This window comes from Triplophysa rosa, linkage group LG2 (assembly GCF_024868665.1).
Source record: "Triplophysa rosa linkage group LG2, Trosa_1v2, whole genome shotgun sequence".
NCBI lineage: Eukaryota > Metazoa > Chordata > Actinopteri > Cypriniformes > Nemacheilidae > Triplophysa > Triplophysa rosa.
Window position 1 is genome coordinate 27,242,645 of NC_079891.1, and position 25,320 is coordinate 27,267,964.

Here is a 25,320-nt window from a genome sequence, read left to right on the forward strand (position 1 = left end):
TGTTGAAATAACAGAAGAATGCTGATCTTTACACTTCCTGTTTCACTATACACTAACACTACACAAATGTTAAAACAAGACATAACCAACAGAACATTTAATCAAATTGTTAAACAAACATCTTTATTTTAATTTTGGGGAAAACAACAAAAACCACAGAGTGCATCTGGACCAGTATTGTTTACATCTTGCCAAATACTCTATAGCCTAGTAATACACTGTGTTGATAAACTTAATGTTGACATCGAGATAAATGTATTAAATTCAAATTAAGCTGTTATGGTGGTAGAGTTTCTTCCAAAAAATATGTCACATTTGTGATACAACGCTCTTAGCTGTAATAAAGTTAAAAGGATAGATACACTGTAGTTCACCCAAAAATGAAAATTTGGTCATCATTTATTCAACATCTTGTAATTTCAACCCTGTTTGACTTTCTTATGCATAACACAAAAGAAGATATGTTGAAGAATGTTGGTAACAACACAACCGCAGTACCCATTCACTTCCATTGGTTTTGTCCATACAACAGAAGTCAATGGGCACCACCGTTGTTTGGTTACTAACATTCGTCAAAATATCTTCTTGTCATACAGGGTTGAAATGAAAAGAGGGTGAGTAAATGATGATTCATTTTTGGGCTAACTATCCCTTTAATATAATAGAAAATAATGTTTCAACAGGTGTTGGTCTACACGAAATACAATTCCAACCATGTATAAAATTAATACAGACAGCAAAATATGAAACCTTTGTCAATTTATTTTTTCCACACAATCCACATTGTGGATTTAAACATTATAAATGGAACAGTATTTTAAACAATGGGGGAAATACAAAATATTATCAAAATAAATCAAGAAATTTCTAAGAATGACTGAAATTACTGTGTATTAACAAATACAAGATATTCCTCCAGATACTTCAGTCACTTTTAGCCCATGTCCATTCATTTTTCTTTTTTTAACATGTGAATAAGCATGAGAAGGTTGAAAATGCATAACAAAACAAGTCTCTATATGTTAAGGTTGTGTTTTTGTATTACTGACCCTGTTGACTGAGTTGTCTGTACAACTGAATAATCATGAGTTGGATCTCAGGATCACCTGTATTTACATCTATAGCCTTCAGAAAATAATCCAGAGCTTCCTTCTTCCTGCCGTCTGCCAAACAACGTTTCCCAGAAAGAACCAGTGCCTCATATGTGTTCTCAGAAGGGGTCTCATCACTGCTGATGGTACCAACTGCAAGAGTGTGTGTTTCTGAAGGGAGTGTTTTAGGAGCACATTGCTCCATCATTTCACTAGATTCTAATTCAACATCATTAGTGGATTCTTCTACTTCCAGCTGATCTCCTGTCATCTCCAAGCTCTCTTTAACTTCATCCTCCTCATCACACTCATCTGTATTCAGAGTCTCTCCACTCGGCTCTTCTTCCATCACAGATTCATCTGCATAAGCTTCACTTGCTTCAGACATCTGATTGGACTCGTTTTCTCCTTCACTGAGCTCTGCCGATTCCTCATCGGATTCATTCTCGAGCATAGACATCACCAAAGACCTTCTTGATGCCACCGAAGTGTTCAAGCTCCGCCTGAGTCGTGCGCCGTCTGCCAAAGTGGATTTTGGCGTGGAGGAGCCCAGCTTGCTGAGGCCATCGGACAATGGGCTGCTGGACAAACACGGCCTCTCCAACTCTTCCTCTCCCTCCTCTTCGCTGTCAGAGATGACCTGCCTCCTTTTATTTCTCCGAACAGAATGCACGAATGAGTCGTCTGCAGGTGTGCCCAAAGCAGAACGCTGCCTTAAAGGAGATTCATGTTTGCTCTTGATATAGTTACTGATTCCTCTGCCGTCATGATTGCTTGGTTCTTCCAGTCGTTCTCCACTGACATCCATCTGAAGCTGAAACTCAAGACTGTTCTCCACTACAGACTCCTCCTCTTCATGAACTTCTTCCTCAGCAGAAAACATATCTGCACTGTCTTCAAGTTGCAAGTTGAAATGTCCTTGAAGCAACTCCAGCTCCGTTTTGAAAGGCTCCAGCTTCGTTTCGGAAGATTCCAGCTCTGTTTCGGAAGACTCCAGCTCCGTTTTGGAAGGCTCAACTGCTTTGGCTACTGGAGATGTGGGTGATGAAAGCAAGATTGAATGGGGACCATCTGTGTGAGCTTCTTCTGTATCAAGATGATCAGACACTACAGAAAGTTCTTCCAGCTTGGGGAACTGGTGAGAGAGACTAGACAAGTCATGTACAGAGTTTTGTTGCTCGGATGCTGTATTGTTTTTAGATTCATCCGCTACGTTCAAACTGTCATCCAGCGTGATCACAGAATGGCTGTCTTCAGCAGAATCTTCCTCGGCCTTTAGAACAGACGTGTTCCTTTCTCCACCCGCCCATGGAAACACGTCTTCCTCTTCATCTTTACCTACAACCTGCACTTCCTCGACAGACAGTGAGCTCCGTTCCTCTTCATCCTCTGGCTCATCTATACTGTAATGAGTCAGATCCACTGTGACCACATCGTCATGAGGAGGGGCTGGGCGTTCTCTGCCGGCCGATTTTTGTATACTACGTTGTCCTGACTGCCTAAGCCAAGCAGGCTCTGTGTTCTGAGCGATGCTGTCCATCAGCTGGCCGTGCAGCTCTGATTCTGCCTGCATGAGCTCTTGGGCTTTCTGAACTCGTGTTTGGATGTAATGGTGCGATTCTGCGTCCTCAGGGGCATCTTCGTCGGCAGCTGCCTCTTTAGTGAACATGAGGTCATGATCAGAGATGCCGAACATCTCCATACTGTAAAGCTGAGCTATGTGTTGGTCCAGCTTGGTGTCCGAGCGACGATTTTGCGCATGCATGGCCTGAAGCTGCTGCTGAGTTGAGGAGGAGCGAGTGTCCTCTAGATTGAACAGTTCTCGCAGCTCTTGCTTGCTGAAGTAACGGAACGGGTTCTTCTTATCACCGGTCGTCTGCCGTATAAGAGAGTCTTTGAATACCTGCAGACATAGAAGCAAAGGAAAAAGAAAGAGGTTATATTTAGGCGTCATGGTTTTTAGATACAAGCACATCGAAGATAAACTGATCTGTAGTTCTCATGACATACAGCCGTGGGGAAAATTAAGAGACCATTCCAAATTTTAATTTAATCAGCTTTTCTAGATGTATTGTGGCCATTCCAGTCCAGTGTTTGTTGAATTTCAACAAAATCAAACCTCAGGAGAGACAAAGTCATCCAACAGCAATTTGAAACACTGACGCATGACAAGACACATGAAAACTGAAATCATGGTTATCACATTAAAAAATACTTTTTAAACTTTTCCTAAATACATGTAGAAATGTTGTAGGGCTGAACGATATTGGAAAAAACAGACATTGCAATGTTTTTGTTTTTTTGCGATATATATTGCGATGTGTAGAAATGCAGGAGGACCCTTGGGCACTTCATTACCACACTAGGGAAATAACATGAATGACAAAATAAGTAACTTAACATTTTATTCAACAATTACAAACCTGTTTTTGAAAACAGTAGTAAACATCTTGTCGCAAAATTTGAAAAATGTGATTATGACCAACCCTTGAGTGGTTTAAAAAAATAAGTATTTGTTATAAAACAAAGTCAAGCTTAACTTATAGTAACTAACAACATTTAACTTGTGTTGAATAATATTTATCAAGAGAACTATTTTGCTCTGCAGACTTTTCTTTGCAACAGTGCTAAAATAAAACAAGTGTTGGTCACTGGCCATTAAACCAAATAAAGATTAAATGAAACTTTTCAACAACTAAAAAAATCAGTTTTCTTTCTTACAACTGTTGCATATAGTAAATATAAATGTTCAAACATACAAAACAGCTTTGATTTAAGCTACTGTATTCATCAATTTGCTCACTCAAGATTAGAGGTTTTTGGCCAAGAATACAAGTCTATTCACCATTGCAGGCTTGAGACTCGAACGCTGGCATGTTATTATGTTGCCACTTGCACTAAAAAGCCTCTCTGATGGGGAACTTGTAGCGGGGATAGAAAGATATCTGCGAGCAAGCTTGGCGAGATGTGGAAAGCTTACTCTGTGTGTTTTCCACCATGCAAGTGGATCATGCTCTTTGTCTACAGAAGGTGTTAGTAGGTAGTTGCTTAAGGGTACGATCAGACAGAACGCGCTTTTCATGTTCGAAAACGCGAGGCGCGCTGCGCTGCTCTTTGGTGACTCTTTGAAAAGAGCAGTGCGCAGCGTTTTTTTTGTATGTTGCTAGGTAACCCGAAACAGCCACAACAAGTTTCTCCTCCATGTCTCCAGGCGTTCCAAGCATTGCGACAAGGGAAGCCCCACCTCTCCACTCATCCGATTGGACAATGGAAAAAAGCGCACATGACGTCAAGCACTTTTCTGCTCAGAGTTGAGTTTTTTTCAACTTCTGGCGCTCAGAGCGCTCCGCCTAAAGCGCGAGGCACAGCAGGCGGCAGAAACGCGAGACGCCCGGCGCACATAAGCAGCGCGCAAAACGCTCCCTGCCAACTGAAAACAATTCAAAAGAGGCGCGTCTCACAGCAAAAGAAGCGTTCTGTCTGATCAGACCCTAATTCTGCTTCCACAGCATCCTTAAGAGTCACAGAGGAATCACCCTTTGTTGCAGACCCGCTCAGTTTAACCGGGGGTCCAAACAAGAAGCCACATCTAGCAGCTCCTGAGTAGCATCATCTTTATATTTCTCATTGATGTAGCACAGTATCTCCTTCTTCAGGCTCTTAGTCAGGTCTGTGTCTTCCTCTTGCATTAGCAGCATTGAAGTGTTAAAGAGGTGAAGAACTGGCTTCACATAGGAGACACTAACATAATCTTCTCCTGAGAGTGCATCTGTGAAGTCCAGCAGTGGCCCCAGTGTCTTGCTGACAGATTCCAGGACATCTATGTCTTGCCAGGTTGGAATCAGATGCCGTGCCTTCTTGTCCTCAGACAGGACCTGAGTTAAAGCCTTCTGCTGCTCTAAAATCCTGCTGATCATCATCTGTCTGGAACCCCATCTTGTTTGGCATTCTGATATGAGGGAATGTGCTGGTAAATTAAGCTCCTTCTGGACTTTTTCAAGAGCACTTCTGGCCTTCCAGCTGTGAGAAAAGTGACCCACCAGCTTCTTGCAGATACCTGTAGCACGGTCAATGCGTCCATCCTTTTTCACTGCATTTTCTAAGGGGAAAAATAAAAACAAAATCACAAAGATTTTTACATTTAATGATGAAAAACAAATTGCTCATATAACTCTTATTGTATTGTGAAAATAATGGTTTATTATAGCTCTTCATCAAATAATATAATTTGTGAATTATAACTCCTTTACCTCATCAAACCCCAAATAAATGGCATTTGTTTTTGTAAATACAAAAGTTTGCCTTAATAAACTGCTTACAAAACAAACATTTATGATAAGTTATTGATTTAACTTATTATTAAAATGATTATTATTTCAGTCAGGTCATGCCATAGCAATAGCAACAGCAGTAAAATGCATGGACATAACTTACCGATTGCTAGATGGGTCTGTGGCCAAAGCACTGCAGCCTCGTCCACTTGTTGAGTGCAGCGGCCTTCACCATGTTCGCCGCATTGTCTGTTGTTATACAGACGAGGCGTCTCTCATCCAGACCCCACGCAGACAGTGCTTCTCTTATCCCCGTTGCGATGTTCTCGCTTGTATGATCCTCTTGGAAAAATGCTGTTTGTAAACAGCGGCTTTTCAGCTGGAAGTCCTCATTAATAAAGTGTATGGTCAGACGTATGTAGGGCTCCGTTGTTCGGCTGGACCACAGGTCCGTTGTTGCTGCGTAATGTCACTTGCGATAGCTCAGTTTTCACTTGTGACTAGCATTTCTCGTACAGCTCTGGGATGGCAACTTGAGAAAAATAGGTGCGTGATGGTATAACATAACGCTTGTCAAGTGACCGGATCATGTTTTTAAAACCCTGTTTGTTAACCGTGTTAACTGGTACCATGTCTTTCGCGACGTGAAATGTTGTTGCATCCGTGATATCTTTTTGCCGCTTGGAACTCTTCTCATAGGGTGTAACACTGGAAAACGCGTCTGAAATAGTTTTTTGCTTTGGACGGCAATCAGATCTGGCCTTGCACTCGTCATACAGAGATTTGTGGTGCCGACTTAAATAATCAAACAAATTAGTCGTGTTTCCATGTCTTGTTGCAACAACTGTAAGACACTGCCGACAGAGTACCTGTTTTTGGTCAACATCATCCTTTCTGTAGCCAAAATATTTCCATATTACTGACGTCGCGTTTCTTTTTGCGACCAAATCTGCCATTTCTGTGCTTTTCTCCTGTTCCGCGCTCATTTTGTTGTGCGAAGCTGTGAACCCAGTGCCTGCCACCTGCGTGTCAAAAAACGTGACGCCTCAAACATTGTAAAACGTTTTTTAAAGAACCAGAATTAATTTATATTAGACAAATATATAAATGTGGGTGTTTTTTCCTTTTGGTATTAAACAAAAAAAAATTATGTTTTGCCCTATCGCACCTTCTGCGATGTGACTGTATCGCGGGTGTGCACATCGCGATGATGATGCTGAAACGATGTATCGTGCAGCCCTGAAATGTTGCATATATTGTACTTAAAAGTGAATATGAACTTGTTTTCTTTGCAGTATTTGAAAAAATACTTTTCTGTTATTTTGACCTGTTTTCATTTTCTGCAAATAAATGCAAATACAAACAATATTTTTATATGAAATTTGGAAGAAATATTGTTAGTAGTTCATTGAATGAAACAAAAATCATCATGATTTTACCTAAACACAAACCTACAAATTCAGATAAACGGAAAATAATTTTGAAATGGTCTCTTAATTTCTTCAGCGTCTGTATACAGTAAGTGAAATAAATGCTTGTTAAAAAGTAAATTTCTTTTACTTTAAACACCATAACAACATGTTGATATAGCTTGATATATTTAATTTCAAAAGATTTAAAAGTTAACGTTTTTTTTACCTGTCTGCGGTAAATTTTCTCCTCCACAGTGCCACAAGTGATGAGTCTGTAGATGATGACATTTTCGGTTTGGCCAATGCGGTACGCACGGTCTACAGCTTGAGCATCCGTCGCCGGGTTCCAGCTCGGGTCAAAGATCACGACGCGGTTAGCTGCCGTCAGCGTGATGCCGACCCCACCCACCTGTGTGGTGAGAAGAAAGATGGTGTAGCGTCTGTCCGTCTGGAACAACGTAATACGCTTCTCTCTCTCTGTCAGGTGTGTCACCGTGCCATCCAGTCGCAGCAGATGGAAGCCTCGGTTGCGCAGGATGCGCTCCATAATGTCCAGCATTTTCCGGGACTGGGAGAAGATCAGAGTGCGATGCCCCTCCTCACGGAGACACTCCATCAGAGACACCAGAAACTGCAGCTTCCCTGATTCGCCAATCAAAGTGTCATCTGAAATCTGATCGATCTGACTCGCTACCGACTCTTTCTCGTCTTCCAATGGGGTGGAGTTAATACCTTCATCAAGGCCTAACTGAGCCACAGCTCGAGCTGAGAGCAGTCTGGGGTGGTCACAGAGCTTCTTTAACACAGTGAGCTCAGCTAGCGGGGATTTTGTAGTCATTAGCAGCTCCTTAATTCGGTCCAGCGAGATGAACTGGTTATAAATGTCCTCCTGAACTGAGCTCAGGTACGTCCACAAGATGAGGTCGTTCTTTCGTGTCAGCGAAGGCATTACTGCACCTTCGTCAGCATTTGGACATTTGTTTTCTTGATCCTCATCCTGGTTGGCTTCTTTACAATGTCGTTCCTTTTTATTCTGAACTTCGGCTTTTGTTCTCCGTAGGAAATAAGGTTTGATGATGTCCATTAAGTTCTGAGAGATCCTCAATCCAAGCGCTTTCTCTCCGGGTGTGGCATCTTTCTCTCGTGCGCGTGTGATTGGGTTCTCGTATTCCGTTTTGAACGTTTTTGAGGTTCCCAGCAAAGACCCGTGGCAGGCAAAGTCAAACAGCGCCCACATCTCTCTAAGGTTGTTCTGAACCGGAGTGCCAGTCAACAGCACTCTGTTACGTGCTGGGATGGCGTGAGCGTTTTTAGCCGTTTTAGTGGACGAGGTTTTGATTTTGTGGGCCTCGTCTAGGATGACGTAATCCCAGCGGAACTCACGCTGGTTGTATGTTGCAAGTTGTTCGTAGTTGTTGATGAGCATTTGGTAGGTGGTAATAATAACCCCACTCTTGCGCTGGATCCGCTCTAAGTTCCTGTTCCGCTCTGCCTTGCTGGAACCGTGGAACTCTTTCACTCGCATCCCGGGGGTCCACTTGGCAAACTCACACACCCAGTTCTTTATGAGCGAGGTTGGCATGACTAACAGCGTGTGATTGGCCAGTTCCGCATCGTACATCCCTGACAAAAATGAGATGACCTGGATGGTCTTGCCAAGGCCCATGTCATCTGCCAGAATTCCTCCCTTTCTTCCATCTCGGTGCAGACTGTACAGGAACGCCACTCCCTCCTTCTGATGGTCATACAGTTTGTCATAGAGCCCTTTATACAGGTTCAATCCACTACCGTTCACATTCACAAAATCGTCCTCCTCTTCTTCTTCCTCATCCTCTCTTTGCACTATCTCCTGTATGGCCTGGATCCGTTTCTTTAGCTTGTCGCTCGGCTGCAGCTGGTAAGCCATCTCAAACAGCTTGAGGGCATGTTGCAGGTCACCGCTCAGGGCAGCTTTCTTTCCCTCCTGCCTGTACCTGCAAAAACAAAAGAACTGTTAATGAAGCAAGATAAACCTACACACATCTTACCAACTTATTTAAAATATTCAGGACGAAATTCAGTAAATAAGATTTCTTTAAAACAAAAACAAGGATGTTAAGCAAAAAGACACAGAGGTGGAAATGGTCAACCCCGTCTTCTACATTTGACAACAAGTTTCATTGGTGCCATTTATTTGAATAACAGTTCCTCTGCACACACAGACAATACTGTACAACACCAAATACATCTCCAGCTTGAGACAAGTTTCCCACATTTAAAGACGCATTTCATTGCCTGTCTCAAATGGACAATTTACATAAATAAAAATTCAGCAAAAAAGAATTAAAACCCAGCAATACCCATTCACCTCTATTGTATGAACACAAAACCAATGCAAATCAATGGGTGTCGCCAACATTCTTCAAATTACCTTCTTATCTCAACAACAATCTGTTTAAATGAATACAGAAAAATATGTTTCTCATGCTTCTCTACGCCAGAAACATATCACCTCTGCAAAACTATAGTTACAGATTTGGTGTAAAACTCTACATACATATCACTTACTCCAGCACTTTTCTCATTGAGAACACAAATACAATATCATGCAAGTCATTCAAAAGTTTTATTGATGCAAACACAACCAAATACAATTATTCAAAAATCATGGACATGTTTGTAACGTTCTATACTAGGGGGGAGTCACAATATACAGTAGCGTAGACATTTTTCAAGACATAAACAACCCTGGTTCAGAAGCACCTCCCATTTCATTTTTTAACACTACACAAATGCTAGAACAAAATACAACCAACAGAACATTTCCAACTGAATTAAAATGTTATATGAACATATTCAAGACTTAATTATTGTGTTTGTGTTATAATATGTTTTTTGGCATGAAAGAAAAATCCATAATTTTGACCCATATAATGTATTGGCTATTGCTACGAATATTTTAAATAATAAAATATTACATTTTATTAACTAAATTGAACTATTCAGATATATGCCTTCAGATCAAAATCTTTACAAATATCATGAAAAACATGCTAGTCAAGTGACCCAAAACTTGAACGGTAGATAGTCTATAGAAACCTTTCAGCTTTTTGTACTTCATTTAAACAGTTCTGTGGTGTGACATCTCTTTTAAAAGCCCCTAAATTCCATAAAGGCATTCAAGTAAAATTAGTTAATGAAACCTGCATGCGTTATATAAAAGAAAAAGCATAGCAGCACTTTTACATTGCAGGACAGTACTATTACTGCTTTACATGCCATAACATGTCAACTGCCTACATATGACCTAAAAGATTAATTTAGAATAGAACTATATACATACACTTCACATTCATGTAACTATATTTAACCCAAGACATGATTAACAGTGCGTTTCTGTACCTGTCATATTTCTCCATCTTCCCCGTGTCTATAGACAGAGATCTGCAATAGAACACAACACAATTAAAACATGTTTCTCTGTTTCGCTTCACTTGATCAAAGCATCGAGACTCAAAGGCTTATTCTTAGCATAATGTCTCTTCAACAAAGACGCGAATGTCTCCAGACTTACCCCTCTAACTTTTCTGTTATTTCTTCAACTTTGTCGCGTTGCATATTTGCATTTATTTTCACAGACTTTCATTGAAAAACAACACGTGTTTCACGACATCGAATGCGGAAGCGGCTTTGAACGAGTGTTTTGTTCGCGCGCGTCTTTCACCTCTCACCCAATCACTTGCTTCGTGTCCACGCATGCGCAGTATGACTGCTTTTAAATCGCTGGCCCGCAGCCACTCATTTTAAGACACACGATCCAGACCACCAGTCTCAGGGCGTAAGGGGCGGCCGTGGGCCGGCAGCACCACGCGTTTTTCCAGTTTTTGTGTATGTTGTGAAAATTAATGTATATATTAAGTTATGTGTTTATCGCAACTATTATGTGCACGTCTTTCACATGTTATAATTGAAGTTTAAAATTGTTGTAGTATGCAATCGTTTTGTGTGTTTTATTTCTGCAGACACTCTGCTTTCTTTTTAGATAGGTTGTTGTAAAAATGGCTTTGCGGGCAAAGCAGCTATGTCTATCTTTATTATTGGTTATTATTTCTTGATTATTTTTATTTATTCAATGCATAGCTCATTTATTTATGGTTTGTGGTACGTTACTTTAAGGCACGTAACTGTTAGTTACTTTGTCAGTTTAGACAGTGAGTACGTGTGTTACCCTGATAGCACACATACATCTGGTTTACGTCTATTTGACGTCTGCATTTACATCTGCAAGACATCTACAATACATAGTTTGCTCATCTGCAATACGTCTCGGAGATGTCTGCTGTCAGACGTCATATAGACATCTAGAAGATGTCTGTAAGATGTTTATGAATTAGAATGGATGTACAACAGCTCTTTCTAAGATGTTTAGCAGATGTTTTTAAGCAGCAGATCTCCAGATCTTTAGCAGACGTATTACAGACGTTCAGACGTCTCCGAGACGTATTGCAGATGAGCAAACTATGTATTGCAGATGTCTTACAGATGTAAATGCAGACGTCAAATAGACGTAAACCAGATGGATTGTGCTATCTGGGAATGTACTTTTCATTTCATCCATTGTAGAGACATACGGCAATTCTAAGAGAGAAGAAAATACCTCAGCTGCAACGGTGTACAAACTGTTGCAGCCTTTAACAGTACCCCTTTTGCAAAGCATTGGCAGTGGATGAAGAGGACAAGGAAATGGCCCTCATTGTCTCATGGAACACCTGGAAGGTTCCAGGGAGCCCTTTACATTTTAGTTTTTTTCATTCCAGGGAGACATGATAAAATGAAACTGAAAGTAAACTCTTCTTTTGAAGAGTCTTAATAAGTGTTTATTATTTCTGTTGAAATGATTAATATACTATATACATCTATTAACATGAAAAAAAACATGTTCTTTTTGAGCGTGTTTTGTTTAAATGTTTGTTCATATAAGAAATGCAAGACTTTATTTACATTATTTGAATTCTGAAAAATAATGTATATTTGACATTGAAAGTCTACACTTTGTCCCTAAGTGTTTGTTTCAAAATGAACAGATATTGATTATGTAGATATTATGAACACTAAGTAAATATTATATCTAGTAAAATAGAAAGCACTATGCAAATAATAACTACAAAAAAATGTAGGTTATGCATTTTCTAGCGTTTTCAGATATTATACATAAGTCACCAAAATCTATGCGAAAATAAAAACAAGCTACAAAAAATGTTGGTAGCACGATCTGCGCTAAACCATATGGTTCCGGCCTGAGACTGGTTGTCTGGATCGTGTTTCGTGAAACGCGTGGTGCTGCCGGCCCGCCCCTTCCGCCCTGAGACTGGTGGTCTGGATGGATCGTGTGTCTTAAAATGAGTGGCTGCGGGCCTGCAGCTGGATACTATAGATCGCTGCAGGGCAGTGTTTCATCTTTTAAGACAAGTTGCTAAAAATAAATATTTAGCGTTAAAATGCTTCATCACTGTCAGCTGGTAGAAATTTATAACAGACATTTGTACAGAAACGTTGCATTATGACATTAAATAAGCACGCATTAATCACAAATTAAGACGTTGACAGTGTTGCGCAGCGTTGTCCATTTTGGTTGGTTTGTTTTTACGACCTGTATCAACAACAGCATGCCTCAGATGTCTAAGCAACGTGCTCAGGTAATTGCTATTATACGACTGCTATTTTTAGACTGACAGCATGACAAGACACATGAACTTTTATTAAATACACGTACAAATTTACTGTTGTACTTAAAAGTAAATATGAACTTGTTTTCTTTGTAGTATTTGAGGTCTGAAAAAACATACAGAGCATCTTTTCTGTTGTTTTCACCTGTTTCTCCAGTTTTCATTTTCTGCAAAAATATAAATATTTTTATTTTCAAATAGAAATAATATTTTGTTTGTAATTTGGGAAATATTGTTAGTAGTTCACATAAAACAAAAACATAATTTTACCTAAACACATACCTACAAAGTAAATTCAGAAAAACGTGAAAAAAGAAAAAAGGTGGTCTTTGATATGGTCTCTTAATTTTTTTCCATGGCTGTATATTGGTACAAAATAACCCCTTAAAACAGCAGTCAAAGCCCCCATATCAATTCTAATGGATTATAAGATAAATATGTTTCATTTATTTCCTCAGCGTTACCACCATAATACTGATCACTAGTGGACGACTGCTTTTTTGATTGATATTAGATATAGTTATTTAATGAATTGCTGGAATGTTTACTGACAGCAGCTCAGCTAAACAATGCCATGCCGACAATGAGAAACAGAACTTCCTCCTTTTCAAAATAAGGCTCTCTGTACGTGTGATCGTGAGAGCATTTTGCGATAGCGCTCGGTTGACACAGCTTTGGATACAGTCAGGTAAATTTAAATGATCACTTTCTAAACTTTTTTTTCTAAATATTGTAACAGAAGCTGATTTAATAGTGTTTTGAGGATGGCATTACCTGTTATTTGTTTAATGTCACTTTTTTTAGAGAGAAAGCGAGAGGATGCATGTTTGTTTGTGCATGCACTGTACTAGATAAGATAGCTCTGAAGTAGATACCTTGGTAGAAGTTTACATATGAAAAATGTCTTTTGTTATTCATCTGTTGATATCTCTTCTTCAAAAATCATAAAAGATGTTTGAGTGTGAATTTTATTGTTTGGAGGCGGTGTGTGGTCCTGGTAAACCCTAAAGATCAAAATACCAGTAATTTTGTTACCTTGTGGGACAATGTTGGTCCCCATGAGGATAACAGCTAATAAATAAAACCGCACAGATGGGACAAGTTTTAGTTAACCCAATTTCACGAAGAACACTCAGAATTTACTTCCCAAAGTTAACCACAGTAAAGAAGAGGATTATTGTGTTTAAGCTCAAAGGACCATTGTCACTTTGATATCTGTTGTTGGTGTTGTGTATCTTAGTGTTTCTGTGCTAGGGAAGCTATTAGGAATGCCGTGTATCAGGTTTGGTGGCTTAATGTTGTGAGAGTTACAGTAAATTAAGGGTGAGGCAGCAGGAATGTCTATTTTTTTTCACAATTAATGTCAAAACCTCCATGTGTGTGAAGCACACATCTGTACATTTATGCATTTTACACTTACATTGCAATAAAGTTAGACATTAATAAATCAGTTTTGTTGTTTGGGAACCAAAGCTATGGTGTTGCTAGCACTATGTTCTTCCAGTTAAGCTGTTTTTAGAGTAATGACATATGTCAAAACTAAGTCAAAGTTTTCCTTCATCATAACCCAGCACTGGTGACAACATACTGTACATAAATAACCCAAATAGCTAAATACAAAATAATGGTGTCCAGACGATCTTATTGATAGAGACCCTTTCATAAGCTCAAACTTTTCTTCTAGAATTTATTGGCAACAAACTATGTTGAAACAGTATGTAGTGTGTGTTATTTGTGTATTCTTATTGTTTTTATTTGTTAATTACTTTACAGGTGCACACATAGACCATGGCTGTAAAGGTAACTGTATGTCTGTAAATTACATTCAAACACACACTTTTGGGTGTGTATACAGTACTGTATGTATGGCAAATGGTTAGAGCACTCAAAAGACTAGGATGGCTAAAAGTGTCCCAGTTTACCTAGTTTAAAAGGATAGTTTATCCAAAAATAAAAATTCTGTCATCATTTACTCACCCTCAAGTTATTCTAATCTTGTATAAATTGTGTGCTGAACAAATTATATTTGGAACGGTTGGGTGATAAATGTATATTTATTTTGTATTGCTTGTTCTAGTCCTTGCAATATACAGTATATTTGCTTAATGTTTAACATTTAATTTGAACATTTTATACAAGTGTTAATGGCTGTTTAACTGCCAAATGTTTTTCAGCAACAGGATCTATTGCGAGACATGCAGAACTGCTTTAACCACCTGAAAGTTGAAGAGAATAAAACAGAAACAGTCTCTGAAAGACATCGGTGTGTACTTACAATAAACAATACTGTCCTGTGGTTATTTGTGTGTCTGTAAGCTCCAAATAATAATGATAATTGATCTTTTGAGTCTGATATTAATAGTCTTTATTTATTTGAGTACATTAGCAATGAGAGTATTAATATTGGATGTACGGAGTTTCCTGATTACTCAGAAGAGGTCCGTTCGGTTCTTAAAGCTGGGTGGCTAGAAAAAACTCCTCCAAATAGGTGAGAGTTGGGTACAATTTCTACATGAGTTTCTAGAGAGATCCCTGAGAGCTTGTGGTGTTGTTTATTTTGTGCTTGTATGTGTTTTTGAAATGTTCGTGTTGTGTTTTCAGTGGGGTGATTTACCAGCGCCGATGGGTGCAGCTGGATTCAGAATATTTGAGATATTTTCAGTCTCCCAAGGTAAACAAAATCATTTTTTAAAGACAATGGGTTTACATTTAGCAGATTCTGATCTCAACTGTTTATCAGTGTCATCTTTTCGGCATCTTACTGGAAATCATGAGCCTACATCAAGGTTCTTTGATTCAGATAAAATCTAGAGAACCCGATTTCCTCATTCACCAGACAATTTTATTTCCTTTCCGAAATGACCATAAAGCATTTTGCCGGTAAATATTTCATTTTAAGAAAGCTGTTATTTATTTACTGGACAAATCTCTTGTCACTCTCACTGGTAGGAGGTATACTCTAAAAGGATGATATCTCTGCGATGTGTGGATAAGGTGGTCGGTGTTGGAGATCTGAAATTTGAGCTTCACAGTCAGAACCGAACTTTCCTGTTCCGAGCGGACAAAACTGGCGAGTATTCATTCATCTTTTCCCTGAACACCTCGCAGAATTTCTGCTGCTTAGCATTTCTGTTTTATTTATTCAGGCATATTTCTTTGCATAATAGACACAAGTTTGTTTATGCTGCGTGTCTACCTTTTCAGAGGAAATAAATGATTGGGTGTGTTGTCTTGAAAAAGCTCTGAGTGATAACAGAAACAGTATTGAATCAAGGAATCTGTTCTTTAAGCGGGGAAGTGTGGATTTTAGTTTCGAAGGCTACCTGGAGTTGATGTCACCACGCATCAAGGTCTACACGATTATAAGCAGGGACAAACTGTACCTTTTCAAGAACCGTGAGGTGAGTCTGATTGTGGATGTAAAATGTATCAGTGGGTAATTATTCTAGTGGGTTATTAAATCTGTTAGTCTGTAAATTTGACAAAATGGTATTTGAGGACATATGTAATGTACAATGAATTTTCTTTATCCTAAAAATGCAAAAATGGTTAAGTCTTGGATGTTAGCAGTATATAAAAACACTGCTGTGTTTGTGTAGGAACATTTTCAGGGTGTTGGTGTCACTGATATAGACATGCGAATGGCCCGAGTGAAAGATGGAGGAAAACGCTCTTTCACACTCACTACTCCGTACAGAACATTCAGGTAAACATTGCAGCTTTTACCCATTTTACCCAAATTTGGCAATAAAATAATCACAGTCTCTCTCTCTCTCTCTCTCTCTCTCTCTCTCTCTGTGTAGTTTTTTAGCAGAGTCAGAGAGTGAGAAGCAGAGATGGTGTGACTCTCTGAATGAGTGTGTGAGTCGCTCTCTGTCATGTGATGGAGTGTGTGAAAGCTTGTGGCGTGTTGTATCCAACCAACAATGTGCGGATTGCAGCGCTTTAATGCCGGAGTGGGCTTCAATCAACCTGTGTGTGCTGCTGTGTGAAAAATGTGCAGGTACCCACAAAGACTCGACAAACATTCACCCAAAAATGAAAATTCTGTCATCATTTACTCACCCTCTTGTCATTTCAAACCTGTTTGACTTTCATTCTTCTGCTGAACACAAAAGAAGATATTTTGAAGAATGTTGTTAACTGGCACCCATTGACTTGAATTGGTTTTGTGTCCATACAATAAAAGTGAATGGGGTGCCGGCGTTGTTCGGTTACCAACTTTCTTCATAATAGCTTATTTTGTGTTCTGCGGACGAAAGAAAGTCATGTAGGCTTGAAATGACGAGAGGGTGAGTAAATGATGACAGAATTTTCATTTTTGGGTGAACTATCCCTTTAATGCATATTGTATGTACGTCTACCGTGATTGTGTACTTTACAGTTTTATATGGTAACAGGTGTGCACAGAAGTCTGGGACAGAACGTGTCAAAGGTTCGCAGTCTGAAGCTGGATGAGCGAGTGTGGACCGATGACCTCATCAGGGTCAGTCAATAAGCTGAGATGTGATTTGCTGAGATTTACTCAGTTCTGTTTAAATCCCTGTTGTGTCTAACAAAGAGAAAATGATTTTAGAGCATACTTGATGATATCTGATCATTTCGTCATGTGTTCGGCAGGTTTTTCTGCAGCTGGGTAATGCTAAAGCAAATACATTCTGGGGAGCGAATATTCCCCCGAGTGAGAGTCTTTGCGTGAACGCAAATGATGAGCATCGTCTCCAGCACATCACAGCCAAATATGTGCATGGCAAATATCGCAAATACCACACACTCTACGGCCAACAGGAGGCGCTCGATAGTGTTAGTCAACACATGACAAATTTAATATAATTTAAACGACTGTTCTTCTGTCACATCCTTAATATTCATGTTTTGCTTGTCTTCTTTTATAAGGCTCTGTGCAAAGCAGTGCAGTCGTCAGATTTATTGGAGATTCTAACATTGCTGCACTGTGGGGCAGATATCAAGTGCCACACTGGTATCCCAGATTTCCCTACTCCACTGTCTCTGGCCAAACGCAGTGGTCAGTCTGCGCAAGCGGAGCTACTTACGCAGAACCTAAACACAGGTGCATAAATATATGCACGCAAAACTTCAGCATATAGTATTGTACACAAATACAGAGCTATAGAACTTGTTCTTCTACTTTAAATACATGTTTAACTGAGCAACCTTTACCTAATAGAAGCTCTTTAATTTGGAAGGGTGTAAAATGTAATTGTAACCATAACAATGTGTTAGAGAAAGAAAAAAGAAAGAAACAGACTGCAGAATACTACATGAATCTCTATACACAAATCAAGTCCAAGTTGAGCTTTATTGTCATTCCGCTACACGTGGGGGGACATACAGTGAACCGAAATGTCGTTCCAACATACAACAGTGGAGTAAAACGAGATTAAACCTATACACAAACTAACCTACTAATTTACTGAGAGAGTGACTATAAATATACTACAGTCTATATGCAAATGCTACAAATACATACTGTACACGTGCAAGGAGAACATTGTAAACATTGTAAGTCAGGCAGATAGCTAGGGGTGGGTAGGGTCCTTCACGTTACTGTTGGCTTTGCTGCAGCATCGTGTGAGGAAAATGTCCAGGATGGAGGAGAGAGGGGCACCGATGATCTTTTCAGCAGAGGTGTAAAGAGTACCTGAAAACCATACTTAAGTAAAAGTACAGATACCTTGCAGTGAAAATGTACCTGAAAACCATACTTAAGTAAAAGTACAGATACCTTGCAGTGAAAATTACTCCATTACAAGTTACAAGTCACCAATTCCAAAACGACTTCAGTAAAAGTCTCTGAGTATCTGATTTTAACAGTACTTGAGTATTTTACTCATACTGAATGTAGGCTCAAAGCAGCACTAGTCCTCAACACTTAAGAGACACGTGAGTGAAAAACTAGAAACAGTTGATTTGTGAGGAGAGCAATCGCATTTATTTTCTTAAATCATAATAAGACTGAACACCTCAAAATTGCAACAAATCATGGTCGACACCATAACCTACGTCATTACAAACACCCTAAGTCTCATTTAAGCTCAAGTGCTCATAAGTAAACCAAAGTCCTTCAAAAAGGTCTCTTCAATATAACAGATAAATAAAATAATGTTAAGTAGAATTAAAAAGTCAAAGCCTTTTTGCACTGGACATGCTGGTTTGGGCCTCATGGCCAGCTGCAGTCATGTCCTCATTTCACATACACTGTTAGCCCTTACCTGCCATTTCTACAGTAATATATTGGCAACACTGTTGCCAGCTAGTTACTGTAGGTGTTTTACAGTAAACTACTGCAATGGCTGTTTGAAGATACATTATTAAAGAATCTATTAACGCACTTAAGTCACACAGTCTTAGATGAACAAGTGTAAATAACAGATGAACACAATAAATCTGTCAAGATTTCACCAGAGGAGAATTAAACACAAACATCAATAACATCTTCACATATTACAGACACCACTTTCACTTTATATCTGTCATCTGTGTAAGATGGATCTTATTGAGATTGAACTCGAGTTCATAGTGGTTCAATTGTGTTTTAAGTCACCATTATGGCGATCAGTGTTTGCTTTGGTTGGACTCTTTGACTTTCTTGTAGCTTTAAAATGTACACTTATACAATAACACTGAAAGGGACTTTACAGGAACCGCAACTTTATGTTTGCTTAGTAACTGAAGATACATCTGAAAGAATTCAATCATTAAATAATAATAATATAGCATTTAAGATTTATTAAGATATGTTTGGTAAAGTGATCACATGTTGTAATGGAAAGATCTCTGTCAGAAAATCTTTCTTTGCAATTGAGACACAGTTAGACACTTGACATACAAACCTCATCAATGGTGACAAACAATCATGAATGAGTTTTGTACTATGTACCCAGCATGCATTGCAGCATGAAGCTGTTCAGTTGATTGTCACCATTGTTGAGATTCATATGTGGATTGTTCATTTCTCTGTGTCCGACTCATTCTATAGGTTAATATTTTGTCTATATAGTGTGAGAGCACTTTTGAAAATTGAAATACTATACATTCTTTTTACTGGTTTACATCACTTCATGGCAATAGTCCCACCATATGGTCAAATTTTGAGCAAACATGTTTAGAGCACATTTAGGAAGAGTTAGTTTTAAAAATAAGAGCTTTTGTAGATGTGTGACCTACAGTAACTAGCTGGCAACAGTGTTGCCAATATATTACTGTAGAAATAGCGTGTAAGGGCTAACCGTGTATAAACCGCCAGCGATTGACATCTACCTGATACTGCACTCATATTCATATAAAGAAGCCATGTTGACAAGTTTTTGTAAGTTAGGGCAAAATCCACAAGATTGTAGTACCTTCATTGCCCTGTAAATGGCGATATTAATTATAAGATAGGTGTCATGCAAAATGTAATGTGTAATTGCATTAGTCATTACAAATGTAGTGGAGTAAAGAGTACATATACTTGTTCAAAAATGTAGTTAAGTAGAGAGTAAAAGTTGCTAATATCTTTAATACTCAGTACAACTACAAAGTAGCCAAAAAGATACTTAAGTAAAGTAACTAAGTACATTTACTCCAATACTTTACACCACTGAGAGACACGTCAGTGAAAAACAGTTGATTTGTGAGGAGAGCAATCGCATTTATTTTCTTAAATCATAATAAGACTGAACACCTCAAAATTGCAACAAATCATGGTCGACACCATAACCTACGTCATTACAAACACCCTAAGTCTCATTTAAGCTCAAGTGCTCATAAGTAAACCAAAGTCCTTCAAAAAGGTCTCTTCAATATAACAGATAAATAAAATAATTTTAAGTAGAATTAAAAAGTCAAATCCTTTTTGCACTGGACATGCTGGTTTGGGCCTCATGGCCAGCTGCAGTCATGTCCTCATTTCACATACACTGTTAGCCCTAACCTGCCATTTCTACAGTAATATACTGTATTGGCAACACTGTTGCCTGCTAGTTACTGTAGGTGTTTTACAGTAAACTACTGCAATGGCTGTTTGAAGATACATTATAAAGAATCTATTAACGCACTTAAGTCACACAGTCTTAGATGAACACGTGTAAATAACAGATGAACACAATAAATCTGTCAAGATTTCACCAGAGGATAATTAAACACAAACATCAATAACATCTTCACATATTACAGACACCACTTTCACTTTATTTCCGTCATCTGTGTAAGATCTTATTGAGATTGAACTCGAGTTCATAGTGGTTCAATCATGTTTTAAGTCACCATTATGGCGATCAGTGTTTGCTTTGGTTGGACTCTTTGACTTTCTTGTAGCTTTAAAATGTACACTTATACAATAACACTGAAAGGGACTTTACAGGAACCGCAACTTTATGTTTGCTTAGTAACTGAAGAATTATTAAGATATGTTTGGTAAAGTGATTACATGTTATAATGGAAAGATCTCTGTCAGAAAATCTTTCTTTGCAATTGAGACACAGTTAGACACTTGACATACAAACCTCATCAATGGTGACAAACAATCATGAATGAGTTTTGTACTATGTACCCAGCATGCATTGCAGCATGAAGCTGTTCAGTTGATTGTCACCATTGTTGAGATTCATATGTGGATGGTTTATTTCTCTGTGTCCGACTCATTCTATAGGTTAATATTTTGTCTTTTGAACTTTTGAAAATTGAAATACTATACATTCTTTTTACTGATGTACATCACTTCATGGCAATAGTCCCACCATATGGTCAAATTTTGAGAAAACATGTTTAGAGCACATTTAGGAAGAGTTAGTTTTAAAAATAAGAGCTTTTGTAGATGTGTGACCTACAGCAACTAGCTGGCAACAGTGTTGCCAATATATTACTGTAGAAATAGCGTGTAAGGGCTAACCGTGTGTAAACCGCCAGCGATTGACATCTACCTGATACTGCACTCATATTCATATAAAGAAGCCATGTTGACAAGTTTTTGTAAGTTAAGGCAAAATCCACAAGATTGTAGTACCTTCATTGCCCTGTAAATGGCGATATTAATTATAAGATAGGTGTCATGCAAAATGTAATGTGTAATTGCATTAGTCATTACAAATGTAGTGGAGTAAAGAGTACATATACTTGTTCAAGAATGTAGTTAAGTAGAGAGTAAAAGTTGCTAATATCTTTAATACTCAGTACAACTACAAAGTAGCCAAAAAGATACTTAAGTAGAGTAACTAAGTACATTTACTCCAATACTTTACACCACTGCTTTTCAGCTGTGTTCACTGACCTCTGTAGGGTCTTGCGGTCTGCTGCGCTACAGTTCCCATAACAGACAGTGATGCAGCTGGTCAGCACGCTCTCGATAGTTCCCCTGTAGAATGTGGTGAGGATGGTTTGAGCGAGACTCAAGTTTTGTGTGAAAATGTTTTTTTTTTTTTATAAGCAGAATCTTTTGAGTCAGTGCTTAAAGATGTATCCATCCAGTCTCGTCGTGGCTACCTTTTCAAGCCCGCCTCATCATCTCGGCCAATCACAGAGCATAAAAACAAAGCAGGTAAGTAAGCAAGAGACCCTTTGGCCTCAGTGGTTTAGAAAATTACCATATGGTGTTTGGACAGTGAATGTTAATAATTGAGCTTTGTGTGTTTGTGAGGATGTGGAAACGTGAAACAACTGGTGACAGATAGTGAAGAAAATCACAAACTGCCAAAACAGGAAAATAAACATTTCCATAATTTTATGGAAAAAAGTTGTTCATTGCTATAAACCTTAACTAACATTATCCACCTTTTTCTTGCCGTCTCCATAGAGGGCGCCATTACCGCGAGTGACTTGCTGTTTGATGCTCCGCACTTCCGTTTTGTATTTGTTACTGTGTTAGAGGACATTTCTGTTAATGGTTAAAATAAAGTTTCTCGAAGAATTTTTGCGGTAAAAGGCTGCCACAACAGGCACAGAAAGCTCAGAAAACCTTTCGAACGAGTGTTACCACGTGACACAACAAGCGTAAAGTAAATAACATTTAAAGCCAGCTCGGTCTTAGCTCTGACTACTGCATTCTGCACCTCTCAAAAACATCACAACATATTGTTTACTTCGTTATTTACTTTATTGTTATTGCATAGTACATCACTATTAACACATGAAGCATACATCCAGGGCTAAGTGACATTGTAATAATTTATTATAATATCAAATGAAGTTTAAGTTTAATATACAGTTGCGTTGTATTCAAATATACGTATTCACATCGGATGACGCAGGAAATACACACTATTTGAAAGTATTTTGTATGTATTTAAGTGTATGTTTGGCCAAGTCAGCATTGTAGCTCTATAAGGCACGTTTAACAACAGCAGCTGTATGCTACATGACAGTTACACTGAAGCTTCCAGATGTCTCCAATACTGCGTTATTTTATAAAATATCCAACGCGATGTGATCAGGTTTATTTATATCTGGTGTGGGTATCAAAATCTTCTCGTTACATTATGACTCCCCTGTTAAGAACACTGGACTCAGTAACCTCCGCTAGAAATGTGAACTCTTGATGGTTGTGGTAAAGAATTCGTCCAATGTTAAGGCTGCGTAAAGTGTTTTTATAAATTTGGTCGTCTACATACAGTACATAAGCCGATATATCAAATGTGCCTGCTGGCTCATCCCAGTAGATGTCGCTATCCAACTTCTTATGGTGAGAAACAAAGTTGTTTTTTACGGTCTAGGTTAAAAACTCATGCCTGTGAAATAATTTAGACACTGCTATTTGACATGCTGTTTTAAATGACATAAAAGTATTATAATGTCCGTTTAAAAGCTTTCAAGCTAACTTGGTAATGCCTAACTAATGGGATCAAGCGGCGAACCGGAAGTCTTACCCCTCACCCCTAGTTCACACTGCACGCGTGTGCGGTGCGTTACGGCTCCGACGCGGCTAAGTTACCGGAACTGATCGCGGTCATTCTAGTTAATGCTTGTGTTTACACCAGACGCGCAGCGGCACGTTTCAAAAGCGTCCAAGAAGCGGCTCTCCGCGTCGCTTAGCTAAAGATAGGCGCCTAGTCTATTTTTGACGGACGCCGCGTCAAAACCGCACAGCAAATACAAAATAAAAGTAAAAAAATCATGTCAATTTCAAAATAAACACCCTTTGCAGACTACCGATCGTATTTCACGGTCACATACCCCAGAGGTTCATCCTCGATCAAAACTATGGTTATTTTGTGATAAAATATTGTTTAACTATAATAATCATGTTTTTTGTTGTAAGTGTAGTAAAACCATGCTTTATTTTCGTAAGGGAACAAAGCATGACTCATAGCAATAAACACAACAATATACCAGACAAACAACCATTTAGCCAACTTTCTTATGGTATAACTCCAAAAAATCATGAAAAAACAACGTCGGACAGGCAAATCATATGGTCTCGTGAATTCAGCCGCTTTGCGTTTGAGACGCTCCTGGTGTACATTGAGGACGGAACAAAATCTCTTCGGAGCCGTAACGTGCCGCACACGCGTGTTCACACCAAACGCGAGCAATCGCGTTCCACGCTCTTTATTACTCGCGGGAAAAGTTCGTTATTTTCGCGTGAGTGACGCGAAAACTCTTCGCGCGAATTCATAGCACGAGTTGAAAATTTTCAACTTGCGCGGAAGAACGCCTCAAACGCGCCGCCCGATTCGCGTCATTCGCACAGCCTGCCACGAGTTCGCGTCTATGCGCGTCTTTGCATTGACTTTGCATGTAATTTACTCGCGCCAAACGCTTAATTCGCGTTTGGTGAAAACACAGCATCAGCTCTGGGTAATTTCGCGCATTAAGAAAAAGGTGGATAAACGGACCTCTGGGGTAGAAAATGATCCGAAAAATATTTGAAAGTAACATGAAAGTTAAAAAAATACGTTTTAAAGTGACATTAATAAACAGACTTACAAACATTTTGTGACGATTTAATGTTTTTAATTACAAATAAATTAGTAAAGATTATAAATTAGCTATAGTTTAATTCAACGGGAATGATGCATTATGTTGTATTGGTGAATATTCCAGACTTTGCTCGGCGTTGGAGTTGTCTGGAGGGTGGAGTGTTTAGCTACTATAAGAATGACCATAGCAAAAAGTGTGGTGGCATGAAGACCAGTGACATCATCTGCCTGTCTGTTAACAGCCCAGGGAAACATGTGTAATATATTTTAAGCTATTTTAACAACATTATTCTGGTAATTTGTGTTCCATGTTTATATTGTTCTCCACTCTGATTGGCTCACAGCTATGAGCACACCTTTGAGCTGTACACTGAGGAAGGCCGAGGCTACCTGTTTGGGGCTGATGATGCTAACACTGTCAGAAACTGGAGCAAGGCCATTTCCATGGTAACAATCTTGTTTCTTTTAGTGTGGCTTGGACGAACGGGGCAATACCATTTTATAGCACATTATGAGGTCAAGCAAATGGAAAGTGGGTTTGTGAGGGTACTGCTGAAGTACACCCAATAAAAACGTATCAATTAAAAGGTACACATATTCATTGTACGCTGTCTTGTGATTGATTTAGTCTTTTTTCTCCACTCAGGCTATGTTACCTACTGCGCTATTTGATATATGTGGACCCTGTGATCGTCTGGGCCGCCTACGCTGCGTTGAAGGAAGCCATGGGATTGGTTGGTTTTGCTTGAGCGGCTTTAAACTGCATGTGTTACTGGAGAACACTGTACAAACAATTGATCTGCGCAAACTACTCTCGCTCTGTAAGTTAGACAAGTGTGTTTTAGGGCAACTCATACCAAGCTAATTGTCTCATAACGCTACTTGTACCCCTAACAGGTTTAAAATGAACAAATAAAATAAAATTT

The 25,320-nt window shown here is 38.9% G+C and overlaps 2 protein-coding genes across 4 annotated transcripts in view; one reads left to right on the top strand and one right to left on the bottom strand.

Annotated features, from left to right (window-relative positions):
- Positions 1-114: 114 nt before the first annotated feature.
- ercc6l (excision repair cross-complementation group 6-like) lies at positions 115-10,431 on the bottom strand. Its single transcript, XM_057361576.1, has 4 exons — positions 10,328-10,431; positions 10,156-10,197; positions 7,001-8,747; positions 115-2,994 (listed from the first exon to the last, which is right to left on the bottom strand). The coding sequence occupies exons 1-4, from the start codon at positions 10,369-10,371 to the stop codon at positions 1,042-1,044; spliced, it is 3,786 nt and encodes a 1,261-aa protein (XP_057217559.1). The 5' UTR covers positions 10,372-10,431; the 3' UTR covers positions 115-1,041.
- Positions 10,432-12,118: 1,687 nt separating this feature from the next.
- Positions 12,119-25,320, top strand: part of arap1a (ArfGAP with RhoGAP domain, ankyrin repeat and PH domain 1a) — a 29,319-nt gene continuing 16,117 nt past the window's right edge. The window contains exons 1-16 of one of the 3 annotated variants that reach the window (XM_057360429.1): positions 12,119-12,449; positions 14,253-14,279; positions 14,654-14,742; positions 14,866-14,967; positions 15,081-15,150; positions 15,429-15,549; positions 15,684-15,880; positions 16,079-16,185; positions 16,283-16,482; positions 16,880-16,965; positions 17,100-17,282; positions 17,376-17,550; positions 21,907-22,017; positions 24,519-24,651; positions 24,739-24,841; positions 25,041-25,215. In XM_057360429.1, the coding sequence (XP_057216412.1) occupies positions 14,268-14,279; positions 14,654-14,742; positions 14,866-14,967; positions 15,081-15,150; positions 15,429-15,549; positions 15,684-15,880; positions 16,079-16,185; positions 16,283-16,482; positions 16,880-16,965; positions 17,100-17,282; positions 17,376-17,550; positions 21,907-22,017; positions 24,519-24,651; positions 24,739-24,841; positions 25,041-25,215 (1,864 nt within the window). In that variant the 5' untranslated portion in view covers positions 12,119-12,449; positions 14,253-14,267. Of the gene's footprint in view, positions 12,450-13,096; positions 13,168-14,252; positions 14,280-14,653; positions 14,743-14,865; positions 14,968-15,080; positions 15,151-15,428; positions 15,550-15,683; positions 15,881-16,078; positions 16,186-16,282; positions 16,483-16,879; positions 16,966-17,099; positions 17,283-17,375; positions 17,551-21,906; positions 22,018-24,518; positions 24,652-24,738; positions 24,842-25,040; positions 25,216-25,320 lie in introns of those variants that run through there. The other 2 variants (XM_057360421.1, XM_057360437.1) reach the window with 2 other exon arrangements.